Source organism: Pelecanus crispus, chromosome 1 (genome assembly GCF_030463565.1).
Source record: "Pelecanus crispus isolate bPelCri1 chromosome 1, bPelCri1.pri, whole genome shotgun sequence".
Taxonomy (NCBI): domain Eukaryota; kingdom Metazoa; phylum Chordata; class Aves; order Pelecaniformes; family Pelecanidae; genus Pelecanus; species Pelecanus crispus.
Window position 1 is genome coordinate 5,142,235 of NC_134643.1, and position 26,765 is coordinate 5,168,999.

Here is a 26,765-nt window from a genome sequence, read left to right on the forward strand (position 1 = left end):
GTGGATGTCTCATCTCTGGAAACATTCAAGGTCAAGTTGGACGGGGCTTTGAGAAACTCGATCTAGGTGAAGATGTCCCTGCTCACTGCAGGGGGGTTGGACTAGATGACCTGTAAATGTCCCTTCCAACCCAAACCATTCTATGGTCCTGCCCCAGTGCTAAGTTCAGGCTTGTTGCTATACATAATTTGAATTGCTGCACTGTTTCTGTGCTTCAGAATTATCCTGAGTGCTTTCTGTGTTGTGTTTTGACTTTTACACTGAAAATCTCTCATAAGGGTGGGTAGAAGTGTGAGTCCATGTCAGGAAAGAGAAGAAATAAATGGTAGAGCACTTGATCTGTCCAGACTTCCATTCTGTTTTGAAATAAATTTGCCCAGGACGCAGGAGCACTACAGGCTTACTGTGCCCAAGACAGGCTCCGCTGACTTTGCTTCCTCTAACACAATGCATAACTGTGTTTGATTTTGAATATTCATACACATGTATATTTAAGTGGGAACTTCACCGTTGCAGATGCCTTTCCCTCCAGGGGAAAACAAAACCACAAAGGTTAACTGTGTCTCTGGAGGCACAAAACACAGGGCTCTGCGGATTGCAGTAGCAATTTGCATGTAGGTTTGTGGGTTAAGCAAAAAGCTACATATGGCAGGACTCTCAAGACGTTTTTCTTCTGCTCCAGTACATCTGAAAACTGGCTGAGCTTGAAAACGCGTCTTGTGCTTTGTAAGCTGGAGGGTCTCTGCAGCACTTGATGTGCTTCATTAAGCTGAACGCAGCTTTCTACAAAGCTTTTGAATTTGAGCTGTTGATTATGTTGACCTCTTCTTGGAAGTTGCTTTTTGAACAGCTAAACCGAGCAGTGAAAGCTGCATGCTAAGTGAAGATTGTGAGGTTCCTGGTTTTTGAAGGAACAAACGGGTTTGGTGAGCTGAGAAATGAGCTGGCAAACTAGAACTGCATGAAAAGCTATCTGTAACCCAAGGGCTGCCAACCACCTTACACCTTTCTGAATTGGTTCTGCAACAGGTAAACAGTTGATATTACAGGTGACTTTGAACTCTGTACAAGTAACTTTACAGGGAAACTAGTCTTCTGTAATTAAGGGATGGAGGAAGTAAAGTTTTTGGGAGGAGTCTGTTAAACTTCCAGCTGTCTCTTTTTTTTAACAGCATTTGAGAGAAAACTGTATGGCAGACAGACTTCAACAATAACTACCAGCCCAGTTGCATCATTTCATTTTTCAGGTGTTGTTCTCTTAATGATCTCGAATCTTATGGTCTTAAGGTACACCATTCCCTGTTTAAAACCCATTTTTCAAGGGACTGACCTGAAATGTAGCAATGTTTTATGTGGAGAGATTCACTACTGCCTCCCCCAGGACAAAGTTAAGTAACATATTCTGAGTTTGAGCTAGAGCCCAGCTCTAATCCAGGTCTCCTACAAGATCTACTGTGTCATCGAATAATGTGTCCTGTTCTCAGTGTGCAAAGCATGACTAATGCTTGTTATCTCAAAGCTATGGTTTGTGACCACCTGGCACTTGGCTGTAATGACAGCTGTGAAGAGCCACGTAGAAACAAGACATACAGGGTAGAGCTTAAAACTGAGAACCATGCCAAAGTACTGTGTGGCCTTCATCTGGGCAGTTGGGGTCCCCAGATGGATGAATGCTCCAGCTGAGGCTCTTGGCATGCGTCTGCAGGGTAGGTGATGGGGAGGTGGTGCTGCTCTGTGGGTTCCAGAGCTTCCCCTGCACTGGACGTGCAGATGACTCTGGATTTGTATGGGGAATAGGAATAGATGGGCTAAACAGCATCAGGAACTACACAAGAAAAGGAAGAGGAGAAGCTGTTAGGTGAGAACTCAGGGAGGAAAGATGTCCAAGTCTTTTTGGTTAGGAAGAAGCAAAACTATTTCTTGTGGTCCACCTGCATCAGCCTGGGAGCTGCAGTGTGCATCACTGTGCGGGACTTTGCATAGGGCTGTTGCTCCAGCAGCAGCTTCCTGAGTGCCTGCTGCCCATGCGCGCTCCTCTTGCAGGTCAGAGCACTCTAACCCGGAATAAACTCTTCTTATCTGAAAGATGCTGTAGAGTAGCCCAGGCATAGTTGGATATCTTCAGTAGGAGCTACTTCAATCTGTATACTTCCCTGCTGCCTCATGTCTTGCAGATGCAGAGATCACCTAGAACATATCCTCCGTTCCTATTCCTTCCTTGAAGTATCCCCTCTGCCAAGTTTTGCTACAGGTGCTTATGTTGTTGAAGCATTGGTACAAGGGTATTTGGGAGAGGGTGACTAAGTACATCTAGTGCAGACTAGAGGATGTAAGTCAGTAGCAATCTGTCTCCTTAAGCCACTGACAGGACTTTTGCTGCTCCCTGAACTGACGGAGGGTATATGTTTTGAGCCTTTCCAGCTCGGGTGCGCATTTGTCTCGCAAGCAGCATGTTGGCTGCTCTCTGCGAACAGTGGCTGCTGCTTCCTCCCATTGTGTCTCGGGTCGAGCTGTCTGAGTAGCTGCATGCTCAGGCTAAGAATAGTGCAGACCCCAGGGTTTTGGCCTCTGTATCCTGCATGTTGGCTTCTTTCCTGCCTGGGGCTTGGAAAAAGCCTGGGAAAGGGTGTGTCCTTCAAAACAGGTTGAAATGTGTTATTGGAGACTATACTGCCTATAAATAACATGGAGATTGGGCAGGGGAAGAGCTTCTGGTTCCTCCCTGGTACAGTAGCTCTGAGTCCCCCTCTGCAAAGGCCAGAAATAAAGTCCTGGCCCTCTTGCTAGTGCAATGTTGCCCCCCGAGATAGACTTTAGGCAATTTAGCTAGCCCCTCTCTTAAAAGCAGGTGACAGCGTCACCAGTTCTGGGCATCGCAGCCTTTATTTTTGGTGGCCCATTCACAAGTGAAGTGTATTAACGCTGCAGTGCTTCTAATATCGGGTTCATTTTCAGTGTTCATCCTCTGGGGCCTGTCGCTGAGCTCGGTGGGGTCAGGCTCGTGTCTCCAGTAAATCAAGTCCTAAAGGCTTTGTCTCTTGAGTCGGTATCTCCCTTCCAAACTTCAACTTTTGAATCCTTTGGCTGATCGCGGTAAGATTTATGAAGGAGATGGTCTGCATCTCAACCAAGCATACCTAAGCTTCTCTTAGGGACATAAGTTTCCCCCTTTAATTTTCTAGCAACCTGACTTAGTAGTCAGTTTTGCTAATCAGCAGCTAGTTGCTACGGTAGCTAATTCTGCCTAAATTAGGGTTTTTATTTCCAAGAGGGGTAAAATGCCCCGGTGCTGATGCGTGCATCCGCAGCAGCGCTGTCTGAATGCGGCGCAGGGTCGATGGGGATGCGGGGAGGATGCTGCGCGCAGCAGTGCTCCACCGTGAAGGAGCGAGGAGCAGCACGGGGGAATTGGGTGGCTGCTGCTGTCCTTGTCTTAATCGATTATAATAATCAAAGAATTGGTTTAAAAACAAAAGACTGTGGCACAGAGCTGCTGAAGACTCTGGTAACTTCAGGGAACTGCATGTGTCTAGGGCAGGCAAAGCTGTCCCTTTTCTACTACCTCCAGAAAACACCATAATAAATGTCTATCTCTTATTAGTCTGAAACAAAAAGTGAGGATAGCTGTTACTGAGCTTTTATCTTTTAGTTTTCTGACTATTTACAGGTCTATAATGAAAGACTGTCCTCCAAAACATTTTATTATTTATTACCATTACACAGGTTCTTATTCAGAAGTCCAACTTCCACCCAGCCTGGTGGCCCTCCGGGAGTTTCAAGTGTATATAATCCTCATTGTCCTTGGCTGGAGAGGAAGAGCCTGGGAGTATTTTGTTTCCTGCCCTTCCCTTTCTCAGCCATGGGCAGGGCATGTCTCTCATTGTCACTCGCCTTCCTTCCCTTTTCTTTGACTTCATGGCTTTTTGTCTGCAGTAACTGGAGCCAAGTAGGGGGAGAGTGGTAACTTATGAGGACACCACCTCAAGATGGCAGGCTGTCATCTCGGTGGTGCTTTACACCTGTGTAGTGGGATAGACCTGGATCCCCTTCTCCTGACTCTTCTAGGAACATCTTCCCAGCCTTTCCCTGGGCTGCTCTGGGCCACGTGCTTTGGACCATGTGGCAAGTCTAAATGGTCACCCAGCACTTCACCTCCGCACTGCTGCAGGGTTCTACACCTTGGAGCAGCCTGTGTGCTTCAGGTTGGGACTTCACCATGGTTCCTTTTGTTGTTCTTGAGGACTGTCTTTGCATTTCCTTCAGAAAGGCTTCATTTCTACAGTGTGACCTATTTTACTGTTGACATCCACCCACTTTATTGTTAATTCAAATCTAAATGGAATAATTCAGGATCGGATTGAAGTAGGTTCAGTGCAGGACTGGGTCCTGCAGGAAGAATCTGGACAAGCAGTCTCCATCTTCCTCTGTTTAGCAGCTTGTTTTTTCATGCTGCTTGCTGTAGCATCCTGCTCTGTTAGAAGGACCCTCAGCCATGAGCATGGTGTGTTCAGCTTGCTTTCACCCAGCATCTGCTGTCAGCCTGAGATGTCTCTGCAGCAGTAGCACGCTCTGCTGGGTAGTTTTGTACTGTCAGAGAGGTAGTTGACTTGACCCAACTCCCATACTTGCTGCTCTTCAGAACACAAGTAGCTCGGCTCTGTGATAAAAGGGGCAACTGAGTCGGCTATCGGCACTAGCTAGGACTTGCATAAACATGCTGCAAACATCCAGACTTTACACCACCAGTGGAAATGTGAGTTGAGGCTGATTTCTCAAGCTTCACTGCTTGAAGTTAACCCTGGAGCAATTGTTCCCAACCTGCATTCAGCTTTGAGGTTCATTGCTGCTTTTAGACTTCAAAGATTGGTCTGAAAGCTTGCCTGTACTTCCACCAGTGTTTTATTCCCCTTAGAAAGATTGGGGGGGGGGGGGGGGGCACAAAATCTAAAGGTTCATGTGAATTTTACTTGCTTCATCTGTTACTAGGACTAGTTTCCTGTTTAGTGGTGATATGAAGAGGCACGAAGTGAGATCGGGAGTCCTTACCGTGCGTGTATAGCGTGCTTGCAAAGACTTAAAAAGCAATGACTAGCACGTGGCTCCATGAGGAGCAAATGCATGCCAGAACGCTGGGGGACCTGTGCTTCCCTGGCCTGTGGTATGGTCCAGACTGCTGCCCTAACTAGGCTTGCAGGTATCTGGCAGTTTGGGAAGCATCACTTAGCTATAGAGATGTGCAGTAACATTGCTCCCTTGCAAAAGCTGGCTTGCTTTACAAATGGAGAAAGCTGAGAAGGGAGGCAGAGTTAAATGATCAATGCTGTGGTTGGTAGCAATGTTGGGAAGACAAATTTCTGGTGTCTCCTGGTGTAGACCCAGTATACGCTAGTGTCATTTTTAATCTAGTTGAATGGGGGTTCTCTCCCATTTTGTGCAGCTCTGTGTGCATTAAACTCCATTTTTGATTGCTTGTAGGTGCTAGAACTTAAATATCATGTATTTCTTGTTTGCTTGATGCATGCATAAGTATGCACAACTTTTCTTAATATAAATCTTAAGAGTGGACTGATCTGTCTGAACCATGGTAGCAAACCCATGCCTACAGCTGGTGGAAAACTGAGTTGACCCCAGTGAGAGGAGACATGTTTTGACAGTAGCAAAGGAGACTTCAGCCTTCCTCCAGCCCTAGCCAGCTGAGCCTGTGGCTGTGCACGCCATGGCTTGGCTCTCTGCAGGGCTTGGAAGAGGAGAGGGGCACTTTGCAGTTGCTGCTCAGCCTGTTGCTCCAAAGCCTTACTGTGCTCCCAAAGCACAAAAGCAGCAGTGCTGCTTCAAAGGGGACTTCATCAGCTCCTTGAGTTTTCAAAGACCTGGTGCTACTTTTATGTGGATTTAGCATCACCCCTAACCTCTGGGTCACAGCTACCAAACAACTCCGTTGCCTGTTTAAGCTCCGGTAATCTTGGCTGGATTTCTGGTTTAATTTGGAGACAGCCTGCTGCAGCTCTGCACAGTAAATGCACTATTAAGCAGTTAATTATTTCTCTATAATACTAGCTTTTATCTTTAATACAACAGTTTTACTGTCTCTGATAATTACACAGTCTCGGATAACTCTCTTAAATCTAATGAGGCATGACAAGCTGTGTTCAACAAGGCACCACACCATTAACTTCTTACCTCTTACTTGTCATCTTATCACACTGAATTACTGTATTTCTAGCCTGAGTGGCTGTGGATACATAACATGCCACTTCTCATTAAAGCAATAATGAAAATCATCCCTGGTGCTCTCATGGTTGGGCTAGTGGTCAGCTGGCTGGCCTGGTAGCCTGCAGACCCCTCCAGCAGCTTCTCTGCAGACTGATGCTCTTTGCCCCATGAGCTGAGCAAGCTTACTAAGTTTGGTTTAAATACTTCTGGCCACTCAGACAGCTTGGTTGGTCCATGGGTCTCTTGCTTGTGGGTGGGTGAAATGCAAATGCCCTTTGAAGGGCATCAGCGATGATAGACCTTGTTTGTGCTGATGGAAGTTGTTGCTGCAGGGATATCTTGTGGTGGGATTCAGCTGGGTAAGGGAAACCAGATGTTTTTTTGGGGCAGGGATAGGACACAAACTGCTGCAGCAATGCCTGGTGCAACTTGACATGACTGCCGCTTCGTTACTTATTAATGGCAATAGTGGGTCAGGTCATCGGAGTGCTGGTTTTCTGTGGATTTGAGAGTGGCACCAAAAACCCTGCATGTACCTGACCGAAGTACTGGGGTTGGGGGCATTGTCATTCCATATATCACCCTGTCACCTTCCCAGTAAAAGAGGTACAAAGTTGTACTTCTGAAATGTCGAGGCTGCTGGCAGGGCTGTTCCTGCATCCTTCCAGGCTGGACCAGGAAGGCATTTCCCAGGGGGGTGAGCCCAGGCTGTCCCTTGGGGCAGACGGTAAGGCTCCAGCTGGCAGGCTGAGTGCTTAAGTCCAGCTGGACTGAACAGATCAGTTAATTACCATTTAGATGCAGAAGAGCAGAGAGCCCTTTATTTAGAAATCAGCTGTATCCAGCTAATGTTTTGGGGCTTCTTGCCAGCCTTTACTGAGCCTGCTGCTGACTCTGCTTTTGGAGGTGGGTTTGCGTTCCAGTACACGGAGCCTGTACGAGTTGGTCTGTCAAAGCTGTGTATTTCCCCACTGAGCAGGGGAGTAAAAAGCCTTATTTCGGGTTATAACCCGAGTCACTCAGATTCCCTGTGGGTATTTTATGGTCCCATGGGACCAGCTACTGTAGTGTGCCTGGATTAGATCAGTTCCTGGCTCTAAAAGGGCAGTTTTTACTTGGACAGAAGCTGTTAGCTTCTCCGCAGTTTCATTAACTGAAAGACTAACCAGCCGGTGGAGTGTAAACCTGGAAAAAGAGCTGGATACCAAGTTGTGTTTAAAACTGTGCTGGCTTTATCAGCAGCGTTAGTGATCTCAAAAGGACCAGAGGTGTTGCTTGCGCCCTGTTCTCCCACAGGCAGTAAGGAAGCTCATGTCTATAAAAGTGCATCTCCTTACCCCACTGGAGAGCGGGCAGAAGGACGTGGCTCTGATGTCCCTGCTTTCACCTGTGGCACTCCGGGTCCCTGTCTTCATATCCTGAAGTTGCCCTGGGAAGCATCCTCATGTGCCAAGAACTGTCAGCAGTGAAAAAAGCCTTTTTTGCTGGTTGTAAATTTGAAGGCAGTAGCTGATTACCTGTAGCTGGGGGGAATGAAGAAAATATCTGTGGCAAGGGGGTTGGTGTGTGTCTGTCCTTGCTTTTGGTTGGGTTGCTTTTTAAAGGAGCAGAGTAGGCTATGGGGCTCCCAAGGGTGAAGGCTTAGTAATGATAAAACAGATTAACTGATGGCCTATTTGGATTTCCGCAGTCTGTGTACTCTTCAGTACTCATTGCAGTGATCTGCCTGGTATCGGGCACAGCTGGGATGTATAGAAGGATTTGGTGATTAACACTAATATGTACTCCTGGGGTGGTTTCTCTGACAGGGTTGTGCACTGCACACTGATTCGTATCCATGTGTCCTGCTGCTTTCAGGCTCCTGGTTTCACTAGATGGCACCACCAAGCAGCTGCTCTGCTTGCATCCCCGGCGGGACTGTCAGGAGTTAGAGAGGATGCACTGAATTTTTTTTTTTCCATTTCCTTAAAAAAAAAAAAAAAAAAGTCGCAGCTCATTATTTCTAACTCTGAATCCTGTTCAAGCTGGTGGTGTGTTTGGGAACTGATTGTGGCAGACTAAACCTGCTGTCCACCTTGAGCTCATTAGCCCTGGTGAGGAGGAGAGCGGTTCCAGTGGCCGAGGCGATGTTTGGGATCTGCACCCTCCATGTCTGCCTGAGGTTTGGAGGCAGCATGCTTGGGGCAGCAGTGGTGACGGTGATGTCTCTAGCTCTAGATGTAGCTGTTAGCAACCTTACCACAAAGCAAGACAGTGCCACTGAATGCCACTTACTTTTGTGGTTTTTTTTTCTTCTGATTAATAAATCTAATGTAGTGGAAAAGCCTTTTCCAGGTCTGCTTGTTCCAGGGCATTGATACCTGTAGGTTTAAATGGAGAAGAGTTGGCCGGGTAGCTGGTACTTTCTAAAATGGGCTCCTAGCTGGAGCGACAGCAAAAGAGTCAAAAATTACTTCTGCATGGGATGTGGTACTCGGTACTTTTCCATTAACAGCTCCTATTTGTGCATGTAAGAGCTGGCTGAACGGAAGGAGAGCGTCAAATCTCTGACAAACTAACCGGGACCCTTTGAGATGCTTCTGCAATGCTCAGACCCCACTCTGAGCAAAACTAGGTAAAAATCCAACTTGCTGTTATCTGCAGGTAGTAACTAGAGAAAGCTCAGAGCAGCAACTGCAGTAGACAGCACCAGAGGACTCCTTAGCGGAGGAGAGACCTGAAGGGCTGTAAGGAGCAAACTCGTCTATGGCCAGAGGGACTTCATTTAAAGACTCATAGAGCAGTTTCGATTGGAAGGGACCTTTAAAGGTCATCTTGCCCAACCCTCCTGCAGTGAGCAGGGACAGCTTCAACTAGATCAGGTTGCTCAGAGCCCCGTCCAACCTGACCTGGAATGTTGTCAAGGAAGGAAGAGTTGCTTCAAATATCTTCTTCAGGGCATATGGTTGGTGGTACTGAAGCCGTGTGTCTCGGACTGCTGCTCCACAGTGGTAGCCAGTGGGCGTGCAAAATGTTGTATAATGAAATACTACTAGTTGTTACAAGCTTGGAGCCATGCCAGCTTGCAGGGTTTCAGGGCTTGGCACTGGTACCTTTATACTGGAGATGTGCATAAGGTCCTGCTTCCTTGAAGGTCCTCTGGTCCTGTTAGCTGCAAGGAGGAGGTGGCTTTATTGCGCTGCTGTGGCTGAAAAGCTTAATGGACTCTTGGGCCGTATCATTTCACTGTTGCTACCCATAATTTCAATTTGCCTGGAAGACTTATCAGAGCTGGTAGGTAGTGGTGAACCCTCCTTAGCTTCCCTCAGGTCGTTTCTCATGGCACGAAAATGCTGCTGCTGAAGAACACCAGAAGCACGCACCTACCTCCAAAGCACCTCTGCTGTTCATCCTTCTGACCTGTGGGTGCATGCATTGCCTCTGGTCACTTTGGAGCTGGGTCCTTCGGCTTTGCACAGCTTTAGGTTGGCAAATGCTGAGGGTCGTCCAGATTTTTTTGGCTGCTTTTTGCATGGAAGATCAGCACAGACTGCACATGTGTATTGGTTCAGCTCTGCTGGCTAACGTAACCTCTCTAATTTTCTTTGCAGTAAAACGATTTAAGGAACCAAAGGAAGAGAGGCGTCCCTGGAGGATATGGTGAGGGCTTTAATTTGGAGCTTGAAAAGACCATGTATCTGTAATATTATTTTCTTCTTGTACTAACAGTCTTCTAGGTCCTCTGAACATGCTGCATGGTATTTAGTCATTAAGTGAAATGCTCTGCTGCTGCTTCCCAAGGAAACCTCCATAAAGTAGCTGGTGCTCCCTAGAAGTAAAATTCCCTGCCTAGCTCTTCCACAAAAGCTTGTTTTTACTTTAGGTGACTGAACTGAGACATTATGGTCCTCTTCAATCTGCTGGCACACCTGCAGATGGGCTGTCTCCCGGACAGGGTCAAGTTTTGCTGTTGAATTCGATTAATCGCTTTGGTTGTCCCCTGACCCAGCTCAGGCATAGACCAGGCAACACGTTTGGCTGTGTGTCCCTGTAAGGTAGCTGGGTAGTGCTGTCAGCTTCAGACACCTCTACAAAGCATCTCTGTATTGTAGGATTTACTGGCTGCTAAGAGGTGGGCGTATGGGTGGGCTCAGTGTACGGTCAGGCTGGCTTGGCAGCATAGAATCATAGAATCGTTTAGGTTGGAAAAGACCTTTAGGATCATCCAGTCCAACCATTAACCTACACTACCAAGTCCACCACTAAACCAATTAAGGGTAGAGTAACAATGAATTTCAGGTTTTGTGGCTTGGTGGCTGGATTATTTTTTAATGAAAGTAAAACTAGGAATCATTAAGGTTGGGAGGGACCTCTAAGATCATCAGTCCAATTGTCAACTCAACACCACCATGCCCACTAAACCATGTCCCCAAGTGCCACATCTACCCATTTTTGAACAGCTCCAGGGACGGTGACTCCACCACCTCTCTGGGCAGCCTGTTCCAATGCTTGACCAAGGATGGAGCTACCAGCCAATGTTAGTGATGAAAAGCCTGTTAGTCTTCTCAGTTTGGTTCTTCCTCTAAAATAATTTGGGAATCCAACCCAGTTCCCTGGGGACAGGTGCAAAAATCATAAGTAGCTGAACAACTTCCCTCTGCCTGCTGCTGGGTGGAGAAACTGAGGCTGGGCTGGTCACTGCAGGGTGAACTGCCCTTCACTGCAGGCTAAAACTCAGCAGCAAGTGTCAGGTGCAGATCTGCAAGACTGAGCTGCTCCATGCTGACGTGCTATCTTTTTTTGTTAAGTATTTGGAGCCAGCCAAACTGTCCCATTTTCACCACGTACTTCTTGGACATCAGGAATGCGTCTTAGAGGAAAGCAGATCCATGCAGGGATCACTTGGGTGACTGCTGGGCTGCTGGTGCTCTAGAGTACAGATCTTTATGCTTTTTTTTTTTTTTTCCCTCCCTCTCCAGGTTTTATGATACCTCCAAGCAAGCCATAGGTGCCCTCTTCATCCACTTTGCCAATATTTTTCTGTCGGATCTCACTGAAGAGGACCCTTGCTCTCTGTAAGTACACGAGGTGCTTGCATTCAGTGTCCTACATCTGTGAAAGGAGGAAGCGAGCCTGTTGGAAAACGTCATATATGGTGGAAACTGATCCGTTTAAAGTTCTAGCTGGGGATAAATGATGCTGAGCTTATTTTCAGGGTCTGGGTTGTCTCCTGGTCTTTGTAGTCTCCTGGTCTGCGACTCTGCTTTTCTGAGGATTAAAAGCACCTTGAAATATCCTGGCAAAAAGCTGCAGTAAATAACATAGTGGTGCCCCATGCAATTGCTGCTGTTAAATGTGCCATTTGTTTGCACACCAGACTTTGCAATTTGGTTGGTCTTGGAGTAGCATTGAGAATGATTTCCGAACTGTGGGGGCAAAGGCCTTCGTCCAATGTAAGGATGCATTTTTTTGGTTGCACCTATCACATGTATTCCTATAGTCCTGTTTGGGGGCTTTCTAAGCCAGACTTCAGACTTAACATAAAGTGCCACTTTTACCTCAGACCAGCCAATTCACAGCTACAAATGTAGTTTCAGAATTAATTTATCCTGTTTTGAGAAACTCCTCTAAGCTTCAAAATGCTGCTGAAAACCTTCTGGCCCATCTCCTTTTTATATATTCAAGTGCGGCACCTTGATACCTTTCTTTAAAGAGACAAAAGCTTGGCTGCAGCTAAACATAAACTCTGATATGATTAATTTTTGGTTTTTAAACAGACACTGTGTTAGAATAAACCAGTTTATGCTTATGCTGCGCCCTTCAGGGTTTTGCTTTGTTTTTTGGGGTGTGTTTTTCCTTTCATGTGTGTTTTACGTTTCCCTGTGCTGCCTGACTTGTCATCCTGAACCAGGCAGCTTAAAACTCTAAAGCCCTGTCTCAGGGCTTTGAGGCTCATGTGCTACGTGTCCTGCCCAGTAAAAACCACCACAGCCTCATGTTTGTATCAGAGTACTCCGACTTCGGCAGCTGGACACTGTAATAAGCTAGTCTGAGCCTTTGGATGTAGAAAAACTTAATGTCATGTTTTCAAAATGGATATCAAAAGCAGATTGTTATTTTCAGTGTCTTTATTCAGAGGCAGTATCAAGTTCTGGAAAAGGAAATGTTCATTCCTGTAGCTCTGTGCTTGGTATTTTCTTCACACTGTAGAAATCTGGCCTCATCTGGCAGAAGATATTCCAGTAATGGAAAACTGGCCAGAAAACATTAGTCTGAGTGATATTTTTGTCTCTGGAGTTCATTAAAATACCAAGCCCTGGATTAGAGCTTGGACCCTGCAATCCCCAGAAGGTCTCTGCGTGTCTTCTGCCGCTGGCACTCAGTCCAGCGAGCCTTGAACACCCAAAGCTGCAGAGCAAACCCATCAGGCCCAAATCTCCTGCTGGGTATGGGTTCAGCTCCTGGATCTGCAGCTCAGGGGACCCTGAACCAGAGGCTTTTGGGGACCCCAGGATGCCTCCTGTTGAGCCAGGGCTTGTGGCCTCTCCCAAGACTTTCTGCTTCTCAGTTTGCATCTCTGCTCATAGGAGCCTCCTGCAGCTGCTCAGTAAAACGGATTTTTTGCCTCTTATGCTGCACAGTTTGCAGAGCAGCTGTGGTGTCCAAAAAGCTTCCATTTTCTTGTATGAAATTGCGAAAATGTTTGGTTCTGTTTTGCTGAAACTTGAGATTTCATCCTAATAAGAACAAAGATGCTGCAAATGGGAAGCCTCCTTTTTGGGGTAACTCTTAAGCAAGGCTAGCCCAGGGAGTATTTAATGCTGTATGAGTAAATGAGCAATGCCAGAGAGTTGGTGCAGCCTGATCCCTTCTCTGCTGAACAGGCTTTTAAACTAATAAATTGCTGGTAAGGCTATACGTAAATCCAGTAAAAGAGAAAGGAAGTGAGCTTGAAATATTAAGTGGGGATTTTTGAAGTGTTGGGTGGGTTTTTTTTATGGATTACCATAATGAAATAAAAGATTTTGAATATGGCTTCAGAACCCAACTGAAACCTGAATTTTTCTCTGCTCTTAGCTACCTTATTAATTTCATCCTTGATGCCACGCTGGGGATGCTGCTGATCTGGCTTGGTGTGAAAGTTGTCTCCTGGATCGTGCAGCGTAAGAAGTACACGTACCTGGTCTTCGGAGAATACGGTAGGTGTCAACCGCTCTGCACAAGGGTGGCTTGTTTGCTGTCAGCTGTGAATGGGGAGAAGAAAAAGGCAGAAACTACAATTTGGGATGAAACGTGAGCAGCCTGCTTCCATTATCCCTCCTCCAAGGAGCTCACCGAGTGTGGTGGTGATCAGCATGTTAAATGCTGGGACGTCACCAGGTCGCAGGTAGCTCTGCCTGCTGCCTTGCCAAGCACTCCTGAGCGTAGCAGGTTGGTGATGAAAGGTTGAACATTTCCTTGGGTGGATTTATACCCCAGGACATGTCTATGATAAACTAAGGTGTTTGGGTGTGGTGGCAGTGATTTTTTTTTTTTTTTTTTTTTCCTCTTTTGGTGGGGTTCTTTTGGGGTTTTTCCTAGCTTCTCAGTTCAAAACATGGAGCTGTTCTTGCATTTGCCTTGAGCTGTCGTAGGCATCGGCAGGACACAGCCTGGCCCCAAAACTGAGTTCTCATATGACTTGTGGGGTTTTTGGGGGCTGATTTTGCCAGCTGATTTAAGAAGAAAATAAAACCAAAAAGTATTCCCAAGTCTGGCCTCTCTCCGCTTTGATTCCTGCCTTGAGATGGAGAAAAAGTTTGAGAAAAGCTTTTCTCAGCCAGCCCCACTAGAGGGTAGCACTTCTCTTCAGAAAAAGCAAAGCCAGCTTCTAGGAGGAGTGCTTCTCCGTGGCTGCAGGAAAGGGGAAAATTGCCCTTTTGCCTACTTTATATCTATATAAAGGTGAATTCAGTCTTAATTCTGAAAACGTATTCTATTCATACTAATCACTTTCCCACCTTTAAGACCTCAATCATTAAGTCTCTTCTGAAGGTAGTCTCATTCCTTTGTATTTTTAGTAGCTGGTGTAGTAACTGAGCTGGTGGAACTTGGACCAAACTGGGATTAGTGCAAAGATTCCACTGCCTTGTGAGGTCTTACTCAGGATCACGTTCAGCATGTGTAAATGGGTCATGGCACAGGATGAAGGGAATGGTTGGCTTTGTGAGACAACAGAAGCAGCTAGAGTCAGACTGAGATGACAGCAGATGGGTGGAAATGATGGGATGTGGCAGGGCTGGCTCTCATCAAACCTGAGGGTGGCTTTAAAGGTTGCAGTGGCCTCCAGAGCAGGTTCAGCACCCTGACAGCATGCATTTGGCGGGAGCTACCTTTGCCCGTAATGGCTCTTTCTCAGAGTTGAGGAGCATAGAGTGCTAAAGTCATTCAGATGAGACAGCAGAGGAATCCAGATATTCTTGGTTCAGGGACTGGCATTTTTCCCCTTTTAAGCAACAAGGACGTGAAGCCCAACCACAGCCATGCCAGGGCACAGCTTCACATGCCACGTTTGCAGCTGAGCAGAAGCAAGGAAATGTTAAAATGTATTGACAGCTTGCTCTAACCTTGCAGAGCAGTAGTGAACTTCTGTTGAGCTGTAGCTGGCCCCTCATGAAGGCTGGCTTAGACTACAGAAACAGTTCACTCCTCTGAGGAAATTTGGCTTTCATTAATTAAAAAAAAAAAAAAGGTGTCTGCTGTTGCTTGAATTTAGCTCTTGAATTGGGGATTAAATATCTCATCCACTGAGCAGTGCTCTTGGTGCAGGTCTCTGGCCAGAATGACCATGATGGAAAAGTTAGGTAGGAGTCAAGTGGCATGTCCAGTGCAATCCCGCTGTAGGGCTAAGGAAGCAAACCGCTGCTGTCCTCATCTTGTGTTAAGTAACTTCCAAAACGGTTTGGAAGATGCTAGTAAACTTTGTACAGTTTAATACAGGCTCCAGAAATAGAATTAATTTTCTGGTCTAATTGCTGTACCAGACTTTGTTTCTTTCCTCAATTCTCCTGAGGAGCAAAAGCATCTCTTGCAGTCCTGCGGAGGAGGAAGGGCAGGAAAGCATCAAATCTGTATTGTGGACAGTGGGGAGTGCCATTGCTGCAACCATCGGGAAAGAACAGTTGTGTCTTTGTCCAGTATAGCCAGTACCCATCTACCTGCATGGTCTTTGTTGGGGCGGGCGAAATCTGTTGCAACTGCTTCCTTTCTGACCCTCCAGCTCTTAGTTGCATCCCTGCAACTGATGCAAACTGCTGCAGTTGTCCTTTGGTTTGGGCTCCAGCAGTCCCTTCTGCTCTGCTGTTGGTATGCCTGTCTCCACGGCCCCAGGTGGCTCTCCCTGTGTGACCGCAATAGCTGCGTTAATGGAGAAGCAAAGAAAAGGATAGGGAAAGCACCTAAATTTACGCTGCTGTTTTAAGCATCCAGCTGGCTAGAACCATTTAGAAAAATCAGTTACTTTCATATTTCAAAAAAACCAGGAGACACACATTCTGAGATCAGCCTCTGTTGCACCTGAGCTTGTAGCCAAAGACTGCTGCAGCCAGGAATGACCTGGTTTTTAGCTAGTCAGTCAGTTTTTAGCTAGTTTAGAGAGTCAAAGGCTCCTATATGCTTATGTTCTTCCATCTTTGCCCAACAGCTCTTGCTCTTTGGACTGCAACTAAGCACAGGAAACTGCATTGTAAAAGGCTGCTGTCTCTTCTGCAGGTGCTTGGCTCCTAAGATTAAAGACTAGAGAGGTTTATTCTTCATCTCGGTTCAAGTAGGCTTTGAAGAATGATGGTTGCCTTGCACATACTAAAAGCTAACAAACTCTACAAATGCTCCCTGTGCCATTGCTCTAGCAGGGTAGCAGCAGGCCATTGTCTATAGGTGCTCTCCCTGTAGGGGACTTCTGCAGAGAGGAGAGCAGAGCAGAATTTAAGCTGCAAAGGACCCGAGAGGTGGGTGCTGAAGGTGTTGGAGGTGTTGCTGGGTCTGTACAGACTGAGCAAGGGAAGATGCTGGCTGGAGTCGGAGTGTGTAGAGGGAGCCTGGTTCAGCCTTGTGCCTCACCTCCAAACTGCCCCAGCCCCCTTCTACCTCCCCTATTTCCACAGCAATAAGCAGCTCCCTAGAGGGAACTTCTGCATAGCTGCAGTGTCCTGGCATTGTAGTTGTGTCTAATAATGCTGAACTATTACTTTAGAAATACTGGAGTATTTCTTTTAGGTAACAAAATGCTATGAACTTGCATTAAGAGATTGTTTCTGCAATGTGCAAGTAAAATGCTGAAGAGGAGCATTAAGAAGTGGTGGGGAGAAGGAAGGTATTCTTGCTTGAAAATGCTTCTCTGGATGCAGTTGTAGTCACTGACTAGTCTAAACTTGATGTTTTGTGCTCTTTCACTGTCTGGATATGGAAAGGCATGTTGCTTGGAGGCCTTTAAAGTCTGTTTAGTGGCCTGTTGAACTCTGCTGGTCAAATTTAGTGGTAGGAGAATATGCTCTGTGCCAGCTGCTGAGTTTAACTGAGGACCTGTGTAGGCTGCTTTTGGCCCTGTTGTGATGTTGTAGAAAATTTCCATAAAAAATATTCCCACGTCCTGAAGCAGCCAAGGGAGCTGGCTGCTAGTGCTTGAGGAAATACTGCTGAAAATAGCTCTAACCTGAGGGGCTGTCCTGTCCTTAGCATGTTTGGCCTTTCCACCTCCAGCACCAGGGAGAAAAAGGAAGGAGAGGACTGAGGATCATCCTCAAATGGTGAAGTGTGTGGTCAGGTCCCCTGCTCAGCGCAGGAGTGCAAACCTTTGAACCTTCTTGGATCTGGCTGATAGCAGCAGTGTTTTCCCCACTGCAATAGCAGTATCTCCAGGCACTGAAGACTCGGAGCAGTGGTGTGACACTGCAAACTGGCAACTGCTTCCAGCTGCACACTCACTTTTAGTTCAGATGCAGAGCATGCCAGAGAGGGTCTGGGACCCATCTGGCCCTTCTGCTGCGTCAGGTCCCAATCTCTGAAAACCTGTTCTTGCCCTCAAAGTCAGCGCTTCTGTGCCATTCAGATGCTTTACTGCTATTTCTTACCATCTTCTGTGCTTGGCACTGACAGTCAGATACCTTGGTTTTGGAGGTACCATCTGAGTATCTCTTAAGAGGTTTTTATTGACTTTTTCTATCCCCACCACGTCACCTGGTACAACTACCAGTGCTTTCAAATATTTGCTTGTCCTCAACCCCCTGAACCCTCTGCTTTGGCTGTGGTTAAGCTTTTTCCTACCTGCTCAGTTCACACACAGTCCCCGAAAGACTGTAAATAAAGCTGTCTGGCAGTAGCATGTGGGCTATGCTGACAGCTTGGTACATTAGACAGCCTGGATTAAAACTAATCCTGCTGTGTGGTAACAACTTAAATACCTCAAGCAGTGCTGCTTTTGCTCTGCAAGCAGTCAGGCTCCCACGCACAAGTGGAATGCGTGAGACATGCATTTGTGTGAGGAAATTTTCCTGATGGTGGGGAGTACCAGCAATGCTGCTGGAGGAGAATGGTCTAAATGTGTGTCCTTTGGGGTGAAGGAGGATATTTCTTTCTATCAGGATGGAAGATGGCTATAAAAAGGTTGAGCAAAGGGTGTTCATTAAGGTAAAAGGAGAGATTGGTGGTAGAGTCCATGTGTAGAGCTGAGATGTCCTGGGTTACTTTCCAACTAGGACTGGGGACAAGAAACTGGAAGTGTTCAAAGGGCTCATGATATGTGCAATCACCAAATAGGTGTGATGTGGAGGCTGCGAAGATCCTTTGGACCAGTTCCCCACTCTTCTACAAGGGAAGCTCTGAACACAGCAAAGAGGAGGGTATCTGGGTTTTTTTGGTTGGTTGGGTTTGGTTTTTTGTGTTGGGGTGGTTTTTTGGTTTTTTGTGGTTTTTTTTTTTTTTTTTTTAGCATCCAGGTAGCAGATTGTTTTTTGCTGGCTGGCAATCTTGTGTGGCAGAAGCAGTCTTGTAGGCACTCACCTAGATTTATGTAATGGAAGCATTTCATGTAAGAAGAATCCTCTCCCGTCCATAGAGCAGGGCACCTCTGGACAACACTTGATCCATTGAAGACCTTAAGTTGCATCTGAGGATGCCTCTGACCATCTTGCTGTAGGAAGCCAGCACCTAAATGAGGTGCGTGGTTAGCTCAAGTTTTCCGGCCTGCTATGGTTTAACCCCAGTTGGCAACTAAGCACCACACAGCCGCTCGCTCACCCTCTCCCCTGCCCTCTCCCTGCAGTGGGATGGGGGAGAGAATTGGGGGAGGAAAAAAAAAGTAAAGCCTGTGGGTTGAGATAAAGGCAGTCTAATAGGACAGCAGAGGAAGAGAAAATAATAATAATGACAAAAGAATATACAAAGCAAGTGATGCACACTGCAATTGCTCACCACCTGCTGACCAATACCCAGCCAGTCCCCGAGCAGCGATCGCTGCCCCTCACAGCATCTCCCCCCAGTTATATCCTGAGCATGACGCCATATGGTATGGAATAGCCCTTGGGGCAGTTTGGGTCAGCTGTCCTGGCTGTGCCCCCTCCCAGCTTCTTGTGCACTTGGCAGAGCATGGGAAGCTGAGAAGTCCTTGACTGGTATAAACACTACTTAGCAACAACTAAAACAGCAATGTGTTATCAACATTATTCTCCTACTAAATCCAAAACACAGCACTATGCCAGCTACTAGGAAGAAAATTAACTCTATCCCAGCTGAAACCAGGACACAGCCTTGCTTCCTAACTGTGGAAGGAGATGTGGCCGATCTGCCTTATGGGCTTGTCCAGGGACCACACCAAAGGCGCTCTCTTTCCTGATGAGATGCCAATAGGTGGTGACTTGTATGTTACTGGCATTAGTCAGAGTTAGATGAACTAGCGGTGAGTTAAACTTGGATGATGGCCACTCTGAGGTGGATCAGTGGTCCTCGGATGACTTCAAATCTGCTCAGGTAAGGAGCAGCCAGCTGAGCTCCTTGGTGAAGAGAAAGCCACTATCTAGTTATAGCTGAAGTCATCTTTGCAGCCCTGTGGGCCATGCTGCTGTTTCATTTTCATCTTTGTCCTGAGTTATTTTGGTACAGAGCAGCCTCCTGTCCTTGGGAGACCAAGATGCAGTAAAAAGTAACTGTGGAGACTCCCTCTGATCTTCCTGTCAGGGGGTGGAAATTAAGTCCTCTCTAATTCTGTATTCCAGGATGGATTCCTGTACAGAAACATCTCATCCCATAGTCTGAAAACAAAGCTCAGAATGGAAAAGGAGGAGGAAGGGATTGCAAAACAGAAGCGGTTTTGAGTTGCTTAAGGTGACAGAGCAGATGGCCAGACCTGGCCTCTGCATGGGTCTGTGGGTCTCTTTCCATACGCTTCCGCTGTCTACCCTGGGCGTGTAAGAAGTGCTGATGTCCCTCTAACTGTGGAGGAGATTCACAGCATCTTCTGTAGGTGATGCAGAAAAGACCAGCGTGAGAAATATGAATATTTGAAGCTCCATGCTGTGATAGAGGCACATTTGAGAAGGTGGGCTGTCGTGGGTGGTAAGGGGTGCAGGTCTGTCCTGCCTGCTAGCGCAGGCTTGCTGTGCCGCTTGCACGTGCCCTGTACGCTGACCCTGTGAAGCTGGCCTAACTGGGGCGGACCTCTGGTCTCGGGGAAGTGGGGTTCCCATGTGGGATCTTGCAGTTGCACAGAAAAAACTGTTCTCTAGTGAAGGGAGAAAAGGTTTTCCTTTTCCAAAGGTTGTCAATCCTCTGGAAGACTCAAGACCAGTTTGATGGCTTTCTTGTTAACTGAAAGTGAAGCAAAAAATTTTTGGGTGAGGATCTGTTAACCTTGGAGACGTGGGTAAGTCCATGCCTAGGGTGGGTTAAAAAGCAGGTTGTCTTTTCTAGTGTCTATCAGCCTGGTTAGCCAAAAACCTGGCTAGGGCTGTCCAGTGCACAGCATACAAAACTAAGAGCCGTAGCCCGCTGTTTGTGGTGATGAGTGGTTGTGACCTCCTGTCCCTAAAAGGGCGTGAGGGGGCAGGGATTTGGGAGAGATCTCAAACTTGCTGCTCCTTTTGGGGCAAGCTGAGATGAGAGAGGGAAGTGTTCCACAAGTGCCATTGTGGCTGCAGCACAGACCCGACTTGCAAAGGATGCTGTGGCTCTTAGTCCTGTCTCCCCACAGGGGACGGAGCACAGCTGACAACACAAAAGGGAAAGAATTCAAATGCAGGAAGGATGCAATGGATATGTTTGTTTTCCTGTTTTGTTTGTACTCGGAGCTCAGATGGGTGATGGTAGCCTGGGGGTTTGTAGGAAAACTGGTTGGTCTTGGGGTATGGGGCAAAAAGCCCCACTATACCTAACCTGTGCCAAAGACAACTAGGCACCTGAGTCTATTGGGAGAGGCTGTCCATGCTTCAGGAGGATCAAAGCCTCTCTGACACCAGCCTTTAATTGCCAGCTGCCTATAACACTGCTCCGGTCTCCTCCACAGACCACCCATTAAGCCGTTTGCCTGCCAGGGAGCAGAGACGCGTGCTTTCCAAAATCCTCTGCGGGCTCTGCTGGTTGCACTCACACGTAACCTTCCTGTCTCCCTCTTCCTTCCCCCCCTCCATGGAGTTGCCTGCTGGTCTGGCGCTCTCTGCTTGCTGTCCTCCCAGCTAGCAGCCACTCTGCACCCCTGGCCTCCCAGTCCTTCCCTCTCCCCTCCTTTGCTTCTTCCTCAATCACGGCTTGAGCAATTAAAAAGCTGGGATGCAAGGTGATCACTCTGAGGTCTCTGGCATGGAGACGCTAGCTGGATGCCTCTACTTCTTTGCAAAGCTACAGCTATGAGGCAAATATTTTGGTACGTTGCTAACAAATGACAGAATAAGGACAAATACGCATGCAAACCTGTTTTGCTGCGCTGGGAAGCAGATCCCCCTAGAGCTGGGCTTGGTCGGATACCGCTTCTTACTGAATCCTGGTATGCGCTGCTGGTCTCTGTGGCCGGAGGTTTGCATAGTGGTTTGGATAAATGTGCTTTTGCAAACTGCTGGTGTTGCCTTCCCCTGCCACGTCTCAACAGTGTTGTGCTGAGAAAAGTAGGGCAGAGCTCCCCGTCTGCCGCCATCCAACAGCATGTTGAGCATCGGGATCTCGCGGTGCATTGGGTTCTCTTGCACAGATGCAATTTCAAATTCCGGCCCAATTATGCCGGAAACAAGTGTTGCCAGGGGTTATCTTTATATTCAAGTGGTACGAGGAAATGCTGCAGCTTCCCTAAGCCAGATACTGTAGCTCAGTTTTGCAGACCTGAGATATTCTGATGGGCCTGGGAAGGTGATAACCAGCTGGCAGGGTGCCTACAGAGGGCTGAAGCAAGCACATGTAATAGATATGGTACCGTTATCGTTGTTAACAATACAAATATGCTTTTACTTCTTGCTTGGCAAGTACCCCATTGGACACATTCATATTTAATTAGCATTGATTATTTTTGAGTGAATTGCTCTAAAACCTGGGGCGATGGAGCCCCTGTCTCTTGCTCAGACAGCAAGTATCACATAACCAGGCATTCACTTCATCAGCAAAAAAATTAATTCTGCTTAGAGCTGAAAACTTTTGCTGCTTGTATTGAAAATGGTGACCAGAAATTTTCAGACTATTGCTGGCAGTTGGGTGGGTAAGGCTTGGCAGGGAGCAAATTGCAGGTGATGCTGTTAATGATTGTTTCTTGTGTTTGTGGTGTTTTTTTTTATAGAGGACTGTGCAGGACACTGACTGGTCCTTGTATAGAGGAGGGTCAGTCCAGCAGTATCTCGTCTTGGGGATTGCCATTGGGATTAGCTTTAATTCAGAAGGGATTATCAGTCTGCCATTCTGGTCAAAATGCCCCAGGATTTTGTGAGCTACTCCTACAAAGCTCCTATCCACTGGAAGGGTGGGGGAAGAGTGGGGGGACCCATCTTTGCACTTTTCACCTTGGCAAACCTAGAAATGAAATCTCTGGTACCTTGACAAAAGGGTATCAAAGAAGGGGCAAACCAAATGACTGATGCCCCAAAGCAACACGTGCTTGTAAGGAACCCTTTGAGTAGGATGCTGAGCTTTCAAGCTTTCCCTTACATAAAGAATTGTAGTGGTCTGTGCTTTGAGGAGATGGGACACTTGCCCCCTTGCACAAGCAGGGCTTCTTCCCCTCAAATCCCTGTATCTATCCAGCTCAAAGTAGCTCAACACCATGGGGAGGATACTGGCAATGCCCGTCAGTGGCTGAAGGAGAGGGAAAGCATGCATCTCCAAGGCTGCGTATCCTCTCCCCCAAGTGGAGGAGAGCACATTTGTTATCCAAAGCTTCATAAAAGTTAATCCAGTCTCCTTGGAGTCACCAGGAATGGATTTTCCATTAAACACTTGTGATACTAATGGGCTGTGGCCCTTGAGAACCCAGGAATGTCTGCAAGTGCTGGGATTGCTGGATAAACACAGGGAATTTCAGATCTTCAGGCAGACCAGAGCTGTATCTCTCCCCTTTTACCGAAGCTGACTGCCCGCCTTGTAGGAGGCTTGTAGGACTTTTGCTCCAGCAAAGCTGTTGATCTGGGAAGGACAGGCAATGGGGGAGGAGATGCAAAGGTTTTTGGTGGTGGTTTTCTCCTCTTGGTGGACTTCAGAGGCAGGTTGGTGGAATGGAGGAGGCGGATAAAAGCACATAATGTTAGCATCTGCAAGGTGGGTAGGGCTTTGAGTCGTGTCTGAACCTTGTTCGGAGGTCTGGTTAATTGCCATCTCCGTTTTAGAATCAGCCCTAAAAGGAGTAGAAAAAGAATCGGCTTCTAGAACAAAAGGCCAGTGGTGGTAGTGCTGTATGTCGTGTCTCGGGAGGGAGAGCTCTCTTGCTTATAGCCAAGTTTAATTCAAAAGCGCAACTGCAGTATGAAAGGCAAATAGCTGCCCCAGTAAAGGGAGTCTGCACAAATGGAAGTGGGGTGCATTTCTGCCTTTCTGTGCTTATCTCTCTACATCAGTTTGCAAAGATGTAAAATGAGCTGCAACTAGTAAGGGACGCGAGTCTGCTAAATTTTCTCTAATACAAGTCAGATTTATGGGGGTTTTTTAAACTAGAAAGATTTGAGCTTAGATCTTGGTATGTTTTGATCTTCAACAGAGTAATGACGTGTAGACCCAGCAGGGGCCCCAAACCTTTCTACCCCAGGCATGTATCCTACGGCTGTAGATAGAAAAATCTCTCCACTAATTTCAGGTTTGGTATTGAGTATTTGTCTCTCTGCAAAACTTGCAATATGGAAACACTTCCCTGTCCCTCTAATCAGCTCAGGTATCAAGCATGAGGCAACTTTTCTGCAAGGTTGTCTCCTCCTGTACTCTGTCTCAGATTTTATGTGCTCTTTTCCCAGGTGACCCTCCACAGGCTGCTGCCTGGATTGGCCAGTGTATCCTCTACTTGCTGATAATGGTTTTTGAGAAGACTGTGATTAGCCTTGTCCTGCTTATCCCTGGTTGGACAAAGGTAAGCTCCTGAGCTGTATTTTTCTAGCCACAGCTGTTGTGGCTTGTTTCTTGTCAGCTTTGCCTCATTACTGGTTGCCATCATCATAGGTCTTTAATCCTTATGACTTGTTGACATATTTCAGTAATAATTAGTTATTACTTAAGTTTGGGGAAACATGACTCATAACAGTTTGACTTCTGGTACATTCTCTTCCTAGGCAAAAGCTAGTGCAATAAGATGGCTTCTTTAATTTTCTTTTCCATCCTTGGAAGGATAAAATGGGGTGGGCTGGCAGCTGAGCTACTTCAGTTCTGTCAGAGGATTTGTACATTATCTTGTCAAGTCAGTTGATGTTGGTGTTTTGTGATCCCATGCCTAAACTAGGGGGACTCTTAGAGGTTAATTTGGAAAGAACTATCCCAGTAGTATGCTGTCCTTCCCACCCCCCAACTGCTTCTGTATGGTGGCTCATGCAGTGGTAGCTGTGTTGATCATGAGTTTCTCTTTTAAAAAATAATTCTGTGGCAGTTGTAGCCACATACCTGGTGGCAGGTGGTGTGATGGGTATAAAACCAATTCTGGGTGTTGATGGGTAACTCCAGTATTGAGGGCATTTACATGTAGTGCCTACTACCTCACAGGCTGATGTGACTTGACTGAGGAGTTGTTTACAGCAATCTGGGAGCACTTATCCGTTCCTGTTAAAGGCTTGTCTTTCTAACCAAGTAGCCTACAGTGCTGACTTGGACATGAACATGTTGTTCAGCAGCACACACTGCTAGATCCAGAGCTGCTGCTGGATTCTTCTCCATGTGTGTCATGCGTGGCTGGTGTCCTCATTTGCAGCTAGGCTCCAACGAGCCAAGGAAAATTCCACTAGTTGTCATGGGTAGTTAAACTGAAAGACTAGCAGCACTTATTTCTTGATCTGTACAAAATCCTGTGTTTGGCATTGTCCTGGTTTCGGCTGGGATGGAGTTAATTTTCTTCCTAGTAGCTGGCATAGTGCTGCGTTTTGGATTTAGTAGGAGAATAATGTTGATAACACGCTGATGTGTTAGTTGTTGCTAAGTACTGCTTATGCTAGTCAAGGACTTTTCAGCTTCCCATGCTCTGCCAGGCGCACAAGAAACTGGGAGGGGGCACGGCCAGGACAGCTGACCCAACCTGGCCACAGGGCTATTCCATACCATATGGCGTCATGCTCGGTATATAAACTGGGGGGAGTTGCTGTGAGGGGCAGCGATCGCTGCTCGGGGACTGGCTGGGTATCGGTCGGTGGGTGCATTTGCATTGTGCATCACTTGCTTTGTATATCATTATTATTATAATATTATTACTACTACTACTATTTTACTTTATTTCAATTATTAAACTGTTCTTATCTCAACCCAGGAGTTTTTCTCACTCTTACTCTTCCAATTCTCTCCCCCATCCCACCGGGGCAGGGGGAGTGAGCGAGCGGCTGCGTGGTGCTGAGCTGCTGGCAGGGTTAAACCATGGCAGGCAGCTGGTCTAAAGCAAAGGCTGCAGAGCCCTAACTAGGAGACTTCTGGTGTAAGAAGGCAACCAGTTTGTCGCAAAGATCTCGCAACAGAGCTGTTCAAATAATGCTTCTAAATGCTTTCTCCTCTGCAGCTTCAGCAGATCCTCCTGGGTTACATCCCAAACCCCCAGCTGGAGCTCGTCCTGGTCATGCTTGTTGTGCCTTTTATAGTCAATGTAAGTGATGCCTCTGCAAGCACTGGGTGCGGTGGTTTGGAAATTATGGTCCCCCCTCAATGGGGAGCATGTACAGGAACTGGCTTGGGGCAGCCTTGAGTAATTGAAGCGGTTGGGACAGGGTGCGGGGGAGTGGAAACAAATATATTTGTTGTCATGAATACACAAATATGTCACTATTGCCCTGCCATGGTCTCTGTTCCTAATTCCTGCTCCCTTGTCCAAGCTGCTGGGTGGCTGACTATTTGAAGAAAGCTGGGGTTGATTAGCTGAGGGCTGCATCTCAGCAGCAAGCTACAGGCATGGAGATGCCCTAAAGCCCTTTAAGTTCCTGTAGTGTGGCTTTGGCAGTGGTGATCTCTAGCAACCTAGTAAGTAACTCTAGTAAGTCTAGCCATCTGGCTGGACTTCAAATTGTGTTACAGCAAGGCAAGGTGTTCAGGTTACCCAGAACTATTGATCTTCTCAAAACTAGTTTGGCAAAACCTCTTGAAAGCTCAGCTTTTTCCTGGTTCCCCTGATTCTGGGTAATCCTTGACCTGCTGCTCAGTGCCTGCTAAGATGGGAAGTGAGAACAAGGTGTTAATGTTCAGCTGCCCCTGGCCAAGGTGTGAGCGGAACTCTTTTTCAACTCGTACCATGAGCATTACAATGGATGCAGCATTGGCAAAGTTGGGTTTATGTGCCTCTGCTACCAGCCTCTCTCTGCCACCTCAGGCTGCATTTCCTTATTTGAAAGCAAACTCTGGTTCTCAAAGAACTGGCCAGGGACTGGTATAGACAGAGCAGATGAACCTTGGATGGAGCTTGGTTCAATGGTTATTTCTTGGTGGAAAATTGGCCTATCGTAGTCTTTTTTTTTTTTTTCTCTGGGTCTTCAACAACTATGGGATCAATAGGATTTATATGAGAAGGGACCTCAGGAACCTGACTTATCCAGTCCCCATCGACACACTTGATGCAGGGTTAATTTAGATATTAATTGAAGTTGATCAATGCTGGACGTCTGGAGAAAGCAAAAGGAGAAGAAATAGCTTTAATTGAGTGACTTTGTATTTTGGTTTCTGCAATCTATTCGTGTAACTTCTTTCTCTCCAAGGCCATTATGTTCTGGGTTGTGGACAGCTTGATCATGAGGAAATATAAGCAGAAGGATACCCTGGACATCAATGGATCCATAGAAACTCCTCGGGCTAGGAGGACTGAGGAATCTCAGGTAAGACCAAGGATGGTCCTGTGTTTGAGACCAAACTGCAAGCTTATGTTACGGTCTGTGTGCTTTACCACAACCATGCAACATACCATCACCTTG

General features: G+C 46.8%; 1 protein-coding gene across 1 annotated transcript in view; it reads left to right on the forward strand.

Moving 5' to 3' along the window:
* Nucleotides 1-26,765, forward strand: part of LOC104031738 (store-operated calcium entry regulator STIMATE) — a 38,187-nt gene that overhangs the window by 4,732 nt on the left and 6,690 nt on the right. The window contains 6 exon segments of the mRNA XM_075726189.1: nt 9,804-9,852; nt 11,172-11,267; nt 13,270-13,391; nt 23,637-23,749; nt 25,370-25,453; nt 26,553-26,669. Coding sequence (XP_075582304.1) covers nt 9,804-9,852; nt 11,172-11,267; nt 13,270-13,391; nt 23,637-23,749; nt 25,370-25,453; nt 26,553-26,669 — 581 coding nt within the window.